This window comes from Cyprinodon variegatus, unplaced genomic scaffold (assembly GCF_000732505.1).
Source record: "Cyprinodon variegatus isolate N-32 unplaced genomic scaffold, C_variegatus-1.0 Scaffold1617, whole genome shotgun sequence".
NCBI lineage: Eukaryota > Metazoa > Chordata > Actinopteri > Cyprinodontiformes > Cyprinodontidae > Cyprinodon > Cyprinodon variegatus.
Window position 1 is genome coordinate 99,952 of NW_015152070.1, and position 8,708 is coordinate 108,659.

At 36.8% G+C, this 8,708-nt stretch overlaps 1 protein-coding gene across 1 annotated transcript in view; it reads left to right on the forward strand.

Annotated features, from left to right (window-relative positions):
- Positions 1 to 741: 741 nt before the first annotated feature.
- Positions 742 to 8,708, forward strand: part of LOC107104110 — a 15,112-nt gene continuing 7,145 nt past the window's right edge. Inside the window, exons 1-7 of the mRNA XM_015404026.1 lie at positions 742 to 860; positions 1,367 to 1,447; positions 1,971 to 2,102; positions 4,948 to 5,016; positions 5,152 to 5,189; positions 5,291 to 5,331; positions 5,418 to 5,470. Of these exons, the coding sequence (XP_015259512.1) occupies positions 1,382 to 1,447; positions 1,971 to 2,102; positions 4,948 to 5,016; positions 5,152 to 5,189; positions 5,291 to 5,331; positions 5,418 to 5,470 (399 nt within the window). The 5' untranslated portion in view covers positions 742 to 860; positions 1,367 to 1,381. The remainder of the gene's footprint in view (positions 861 to 1,366; positions 1,448 to 1,970; positions 2,103 to 4,947; positions 5,017 to 5,151; positions 5,190 to 5,290; positions 5,332 to 5,417; positions 5,471 to 8,708) is intronic.

Consider the following 8,708-nt stretch of genomic DNA (forward strand, 5'->3'; position numbering starts at 1 on the left):
CCATCCGACGCCGCCAGGTAGCACCTCAGACTGCTCAGACTGTCCAGGAGCTCAGTGATGCCCTGGTCCAGATCTGGGAGGAGATACCCCAGGACGCCATCGGTCGTCTCATTAGGAGCATGCCCTGATGTTGTCAGGCATGCATACACGCACATGGGGGCCATACAAATTACTGAATACCATTTTGAGTTGGTGCAATGAAATTTCAGCAAAATGGACTAGCCTGCTGCATCATTTTTTCACAGTAATTTTTGGGGCGTCTTTGAATTTAGCCCCCTGTAGCTTGATCATTTTCATTTCCATCAAATTATGTGGCATCCTTTTGTTCCTAACACATCACCCAGTCCATATGGGTATAAATAAACAGCATTATTTTTTCCCCCCCATTGAGATCTGATGTGTTTTCAAAGTGTTCCTTTAATTTTTTTGAGCAGTGTATATTTTATTAGTAGGTAGTCCATCACGAGCCACACTCCATACCAGTAAGTGGCGGTAATGATAGTAAATGTTTGTTGCCAACCGCCAATAAATCCAAGATGAAGAAGAAAAAGAAGAAGAAGAAACCAAAGAAAGACACAAAAAGAAAGAAGTGAAATCTAAGTGAAATATGATATAATTTATTTACTTAATTATTATAATTTTATTTCATTTATTTTTATCTTATTTTATCTTATAGCATCCCTAACCATACTCCATTCCAGTAGATGGCGGTAATGCGCGTCAATTAGTTGCTTGCCCACCACCATAAAAAAAAAGTAGAAGAAGAAGCGAAAGCCTAAATAAACAAGGCAGAAAGATATGCAGACCAACAAAAAACACCTTTGGACATAGCAAAAGAAATTAGAAGAACCGGGAAAATTGTGAGTTATCGTTTGATATTTCACTACCGACTTTTTTTCTTCGTTTTGCAGTCTCAAAATCTGGAACAAGCAAGATTGTTACTGTCTTTGATGTGTAAAATCATCGTCCCCGGAGTTAAAAAAAAGAGAATTAAAACCAAACTGTTTTCACATTGACATGCCTTGTCGAGTAATCGGCCTGTTATAAAATCATAAATGTGAATGAACACTAAGTTGCTTTGTTGAGGATGTATTACACTGGGAGAGTTCTAGACCGTTAGCTGTGAAGTTTGATGTGCACGCACATGTTTGTGGCGTTTAGAACAACTAATGCCATAAAAGAATATTTCTGTTATGTTGAAAATCATCTATAACTATCCTCAGTAACCCTAATGTGAAAAGCTTCAGTTTTCAGTTTATAACTGATATTGACCTGTATTTACCCATTTTATTTTCTCTGCTTTTTTCTTACTGCTTCAAATGTCATGTTGTATGTGCTGCTTTATGGTATTTGGCTGTCTGTCTAGGTTCCCTGATGAAGGATGTTATCTGCTGGGTTGGGTCCAACTGAAAGCAGCAATATGGACCCAAAGATTTCCCTTTCAGAGGTAAGGAAAACTGTTATTTTAATTTTTTTTTTATTTCAGAATCTAATTAAATGTATAGTGGAGGATGTTCTTTTCCCAGGTGGATCCTCCTAATTGTCATTCATTCTGGTGATATGTTTACATAAGGCCGTCCTACGTGCTCGTCCCTATTTTCACTTATTGGTGAAGAGGCTGACATGGTGGGAAAAACTGCAAAACTTCTTTTGGAAAGAAAGCTTGTATGAGCAATGCAAACAGCAACTTTTAAACAGAGCGTGAATGTGGAGAAATGGGCTTGTACATGCTCTTGCACGCGTTTAATAGACGTTCCCTCTCAGGAGCAGGTACAGGGTTCTGGATGTCCTTTTATTTAAGTGGAGAGGGCGGGTCATTTCAGAAATTTGTGAAAATCCTCCATTATACCTTTAATTAAAAAAGAATTAAGCCAACCTGAGAAAACGATGCATGCATTCCATTTAACAGCTGACAAGATATTTTGGAACCATTAATTTTCATTTTTTGGTGGCCTTGTGTGTTTTTACAGGTACAAACTCTGATTGAACAGGAGGTTCAAAAAGCATTGGCCGACAAAGACAGAGAGGTTGAGAGTGTTATACAACACCTTCAAGACACATATGAAGAAACCAGCTTTGAAATGTCGATTCAGAGACTAGAGGTGGGGAGGAAAATATATATTTTTTGTCTCTATTTTAAGTTTAAGATCTGTTTCTTGAATATTCTGTGGTTTTCTTTTTTTTATTACCTAAAATGCAATCCATCAGTCAGCTTTTATGCATCTATTTCTTTACAAGAAAACTAATATTTAATTGTGTTTAACTTCTGTGACTGATTTTTCTTGTTCCACTGAACGTTACCCTCATTGTTTTTGTGTTTTAAATATTTAATCAATTATTAAGTCCTTTGAAGTCTTGATACCACTTGATCTTTTCCATGTTTTATCAGGTTATATCAACCTTTTTCACTGGATTTATGTTGTATTAAGGGCATCCAGATATCTGCCTTATTGTCAACTTAATTAATTTTGGACATAGTTTGTGCTGAAGGCCTTCATCATAACTTTAGATTGTTGAGATAAAAAAAATAGTGCTTTAAATGACTGACTTTCCTAACTAGCAGCAAAAAGCTCTATGAGCCATTTTAAATCTTGCATTTAATTTAGATTTTGGGTGATATAAGGTGGGAAACTATTCATCCAGTGCAACAAGAGAGCTGCTTACTTCCTTCCACAGAGTTCTCTTTATTCTGGTTAGAACAGCTAAAAACATTACTTTCCTTTCCTTTGAACCTTCTGTTAAACTTTGAAAAGCTTGGCTTTGCCCCAATTTATAGTGTACAGAAATTTCTTTATAAGTTTCTGTAAAATTCATATTTAAATCACACATAATTTTGTCCTTTTGCTTAAGATTTTGACAAAGCTATACTTTTTTTGCTGCAAAAAATGGTGTCCCACTTCCAATTATAGATGTCCCACTTGAACAATATAGTGTCTCCAAAAATCCAACTTTAGGGCAACAGCGTTTAAGGATAATATAAAATCTGTGTTTAGAATGTCTCTAGTTATGTGAAGATCCAGAGGTTTATAAAAATATATCATGACTATAGCTATAGAAATGAAATATGCTGATAGGCCAAAAATGACCTCCCCTCTCGCACGCGAAGGAGAAAATGGAAATATGAATGAAAAGAGAACGTCCTAATGTTTATTCTATTTCTTATGCATGGACGCCCTAAAATTGCACAACACGACATCGGCATCTTTATAGCTGCATCCATGTAAGCATGTCACGTTCAATGTTGTATTTTCAAAGTACGCCTTCACAGGTTGGAAGACTGATTTGTTCTTGCCCAAAGATATACATCCACGCTAAACTATCAAAGTGAAAGTCGTCATTAGTAAAGACCCAGCTTCTGACTGAGAGCATAGATCAACGGCGATATATTTTAATTGTCCAATAAGAGTCTGGCCTTTATGTCGGACGTTAACGCCGATAACGGCCCACCACTAGTTTAGTTTGTAGGTATTGAAATATGTTTTGGTTCATTAAACCTTTCCCTTCTTTATGTGAAATGTTTCAGGTACTTCCATTTTAAAATTAGTTTTTAAGATTAGTTTTGGTAGGGTAATACCTCATGACTCGATTGAATATTTATTCAGCTTCAGACTAAAGTGTCAATATTGTGTTTCTGATTTTAGACTTGGAGACTTAGACAAACTTTATTGTCAGTGTGTATGCACAGATTGCAAAACAAAATTGTTTGAGATTACAGTTGAAATAAAAATAACATTAAAATATAAAGTGCAGCAGTGATAAGAATGTAACAGTAATTATGTATGCATATACATATGCATCCTAAATGTTATAACTAACATTTAGGAAACCTCTAAGGGCTGGGCTGTACTGAAAGATTTCAATTGGAAATGTTAACGTATTTTAGAAGAAAAATTGCAGTTTCTGCTGTGAATGAATTAGGCCTCGTCCCAAATTAAACCTCACAACAAGTAGCTAAGATTGCTTAAGGACAAAGGACATTCGTTCGAGGACCACAATGTTCACATTTTGGAAAATGATGTTGTCACAACACCATCTGGTTAGCATGTTAAGCTTAATGCCTCAGCGGTTGGATCAAGATTTTAACATGAAAAAAGCAATGCTACACGCACAAGGCCTACAAGGCGTCATGCATTCAAATCTCATTATTCACATCATTTTTGAGGATACACTTTCATTAAAAAAATTTTATTACAGGGCTCACATTTCATTTTTTCATTTATTGTTTATTTGAAAGGGGACAGTGTACATTAATCAACATTAAAACAATGTAAATATACCCGAGTTAGCTAAGGAGTGCTAATTTTCATCGGCACATACCTGTGTTGATACATCTAATTTTGGGTTCGAAAATATTTGACTTTGCTCCACAAATCCCTTTGCAGATTCTAAAAAAAGCTTTTAAGACGCCCTTTTTTCTTCGACTTTTGCTTCCATATTTTGTTACTGAGTGACTTTCAGTGCATATAATTTTATATGTGAAAAATACTACACTTCACAAATGCCTCTGCAGTTAAACTATACATCAGTTCAATAATTAATTTTCAATGGAAGCTCTTTGTGTTTGACTTGAATTGTCTTTTGCTGCTGTTAATTAAAGAAAAAGACCACTTTTTTGTGATGACATGAAAAAAATAAAAATTTTAAGAGCCAAAACCTCTTGTTTCTGTTATAGATAACCCAGAGAAACTAAATAATTTCTTTTTCATAGCTGTATTCATCACAAGCCCCAGATTGAATCTGTATCGGTCATGAAAAGCAGAAAATTATCGGTTATCAGTATGAAATTGTTACTATCGTGCATCGCTATTTATTTTTTATTTATTTTTTTATGCAATAAGTCCCAAAATACATTAACTAGAAAGATTAAAGAGGAGATAATAAAGAGATGATATTTCATAAATTTCACTTTAAATTGCCTGTTGTTTACTGAATCATTTCTTTCTTCAGAATCGAATCAATGCAGTAGCCAGGAGAGCAGAGGTGGCCCTCTCCTACATAGCAAAAAATCAAAAACAGGTTTGTATAAATTATCTATAAATTATCTATAATTTAAGTTTATTGATTGGTGATTCTGTATAAAGGTATTTTAATCTAAATATTAAAATAGCAGTATTTTTCAAAGAGCGTATCTTATCTTCCACATCCTTGTAGAGTCCTCCATCTTCCACAGATAATACCAACATCCTCAGGTATGTGGGACTTCTTTACTTCCTAATCCATATAATGAATACATTGAATGTTTTGATTTGAATTTATTTTGAAGTAAAGAGATGTGTTGTTAACCTTTTAGTGAAAGCCCACAGCATGACCATGTTAAAGCTACGCCAGAGAGTAAGAGCTCAATAAGTTAATTTAAGGAAAGTATTCATTTTAGAATGTGCTCGTTTTTACTTTCTGTTTTGTTTTAACCATTACAGATAGAAAGGGACCAACCTATAAAACAACAAGTGGAACTATTATCAAAATGATGGTAAATATATGTCATTCTGAACAATTAATTTGTGTTAAGTCTTGCACTAAATTAGTTTCAAAAGGATCGGTGCAACTTTTTTTTTTTTTTTTTTTCAATCAGCAGCTTAATTTTGCCTGTTTACTCATATAACCACATAGTGATGGGTGATTATATAACTGAGGTATATATTTTGATGTTAAGTATGAAAGTGTCATCTTAAATGGTATTCAAGTATTTTCTTTATGGCATGATATGCAAAATTTCACCAATTATTTTTTGAGTGTACAACTCTAGGTTTACTAAATGCAAAGGCATAGACATTGGGTTAACAAATTTAAATGTAAGCTTTCACACAGGTGTGAAAAGCTGTAGAAAATGACTACATACATTTGGGGAAAATTAAAAAAAATTAACAGAGCAAAGGTGAAAAAACATAATATGAACATTCTCAAGACAGGTGGATATTGCACTAAACCCTTTTATTTGACCCCTGAAATATGAACTTTGAACATAAACACCATAAAAAAGATAGCACCTTTGCTCATGAGGTGATGGTCAGAGCTTCTGCATCAGCCACTCATTAGTGGTGGGGTGCTGAGTGCGGCAGGATGGCAGAAAGAAGATGAAGCTAAGGCCCCGTCCACACGAAGTCAAAACGAACACGAAACGCTGATATTTTCCAAAACGTTTGCTGTAAAGACGGAGACGTAAAATAAATGTGAGCGTCCACACGAATGCATGAAAACGCTGCAAAATGTATGCCAGGCCTGTAAGTGGCGCTGTGGTGCCAAAGCAAAAATAAGCGACGAAATATTGGGCATGCGCACTAATATTTATACATGGTTGCCCTGCGGGTCCAAATTTTGATCGTTAAGTCAAATTCAGGTGCTGAACTATGTCGTCGATATTGCTCTGTTCTTCCTGGAGATATTCCAGAAGAAGAAGATTCTTTTGTAAGCCCGACAGCAGGGTGAGTAGCATTAGCAGCAACGGCGCCATTGTTGTTGTGATACTGTGTCGGGCATGCGTGTTTAGAGGCGACGCCATGACGCATGCGTGTAAAAAAAAAAAAAATGCGGTTAGAGCGTAAAGATGGAAACGCGAAAACGGCGTTTCGAAATCTTCCCACTCTGAAGGCTGAATAAAAAAAAGATCGTTTACAGACCCCCGAAACGACGGCTTCGTGTGGATGAGAGGCTGGTTTGGTGAAAAATTTGTGCGTTTAGGCCAGGATTCGTCTTCGTGTGGACGGGGCCTAAAAATATAAAGTCACAAACATGAAGAAAACTGAAATGACTGAAATGTCCACAAACGGAGGAGCTCTGTCGATTTTAGACAGAAAAGTACGTTATACAAATAAAGATAATTTTACATAGGACACATTTCAATAAAGTATTCTTTTTTTTATAGAGATAATGCTACGTTCAGACTGCACACAGCAGAAGCAGCAAAAACCAATTGATGCTTTTAAAAGTTTAGTTCTGACGCATGGCTGAAGCATCTTTGCAGCTCCACCTGCGCGTTCCAAAGTCGGTCTGATGCACGTTGGGTGGAGCTACCCTATACTTTTTTTTAACAATGACAGATGAAATCGAGAGAGTTGCTTGGCTAATTTTAATGAATGATGCTACGTTCAGACCGCAAGGGCTGGAAGCAGCAAAAAAACTTTTCTTGCTTCATTTTTGATGCTTGTCCACATTAAGGTAAGATGTGCATCAAGTGCAATTTTTGTCGCTGCTGAAGCTTGTCCATTAAAGTGTGTCCAGATGCTTCTGCTGCTCCTGTGTTCAGTGACATAGAGCTTTGCGCTATTTGCTGTTATAAGTTGGTAAAAAAGTGGTTTTAATATGTTTGCGAGTAAGAAAGTCCACCTGAAAAATTCATCCATGCAGTCAGTTTAACAAAATTACAATCCTGCCTTTTAAATATTCTTTCCCTGTCTGAGGCGCTCAGACCCCCGTACACCGATGGTACGCTGTCACTGGGAATCCCCTTTAACGGCATCCTCTGACCCGGTGGTCTCTTTGCAGTTTTCTGCTACTGTTCGCGGTGACTAGAAGGCGTTTTTCACGTACGTCATCCAACCTGTAGGCACCAGAATAATAAAATCTAACATACTTTGCCGGTAGGCTTCGACATTTTAAGTTGATTTAGGCATTAATAAACTGTTTCAGAGGAGTGATCCTAGTGATCTGTATCATCAGCGCTGTGTCTTTTTCTTGCATCAAAGCAGGAAAACGGTTTTGAATTTGAATTTTGCGATGAGCAGCAAAATTCACTTTCCAACTCCAGCAGCTGCTTCTTCTGAAGAGTGTCATGTGCCTCAGAAGCTTGTTAGGCGCTGCTTCAGCTACTCGCTGCAGGACCTTTTGCTGTGCCTTGATGCACGTCAACCATTGACTTGCATGTAAACTTGCTGCTTCGTGCATGCGGTCTGGACGTAGCCTAAGAATTGTAAATACCATGGAGAACTAATGAAAAAAAAAATATTACAGTAAACACTGATTTTCATTAGTGTAAGATGTTTAAATATTAACTAATGAATGTCTAAAGGGCTGGTTATACACTCGCAGCAGTGTGTCGCAGTAAGCTTGTCGGAGGTATGATGCAGATATTTTTGATTTATGCCCAATTTTAAAGTGTGGTCTGTGCTTTTTTTATTCCATGCCACAAAGCAAGAGGGACAATCACCATCTAGCTGTTTGTTTAGATACGGCAGAGGCGGTGAGGAAGTGGAAAAATGCAAGGGGCAAGTTTGTGAGGCAACATGAGGGCGAAAATGAGCGGAGATCCAGGTGGAAAAGGGTCCTAGAGTTCTCATGCTCCTCGCTCTTCTACACCTATCATAAAGTTAGACCCCCAAATAGAATTCTTCAACATTCATTTTCTTGTTATGGTTTATGTTTAAACACTGAAACACTTATCAAATAACCTAAGGAAGGAGGACAAGAGTTCTTAGATTCCTTTTACTAATGATGAGAGCAGGCAGAGATGTCCTAAGTTACAATCTACCACTACTCTGAAGCCTCTCTGCTGATTTCCTTGCTCTTTTTTAGAAAAAAGGGAGTCCCTAGTTACGATAGATCACACCTGAACTCTAAAGGAATGTGTGAGGAGTAAGTTACAGCGTGATACAGGGATAAACATACATTTCTGCATGCAGGCAGTGACCTTGAGTTATATACATGAAAAACATTCCCTTCCTGGCACCTGCAAAGGAGTCCTTTCAGAAGAGTCTACTAAAGATAATACAAAG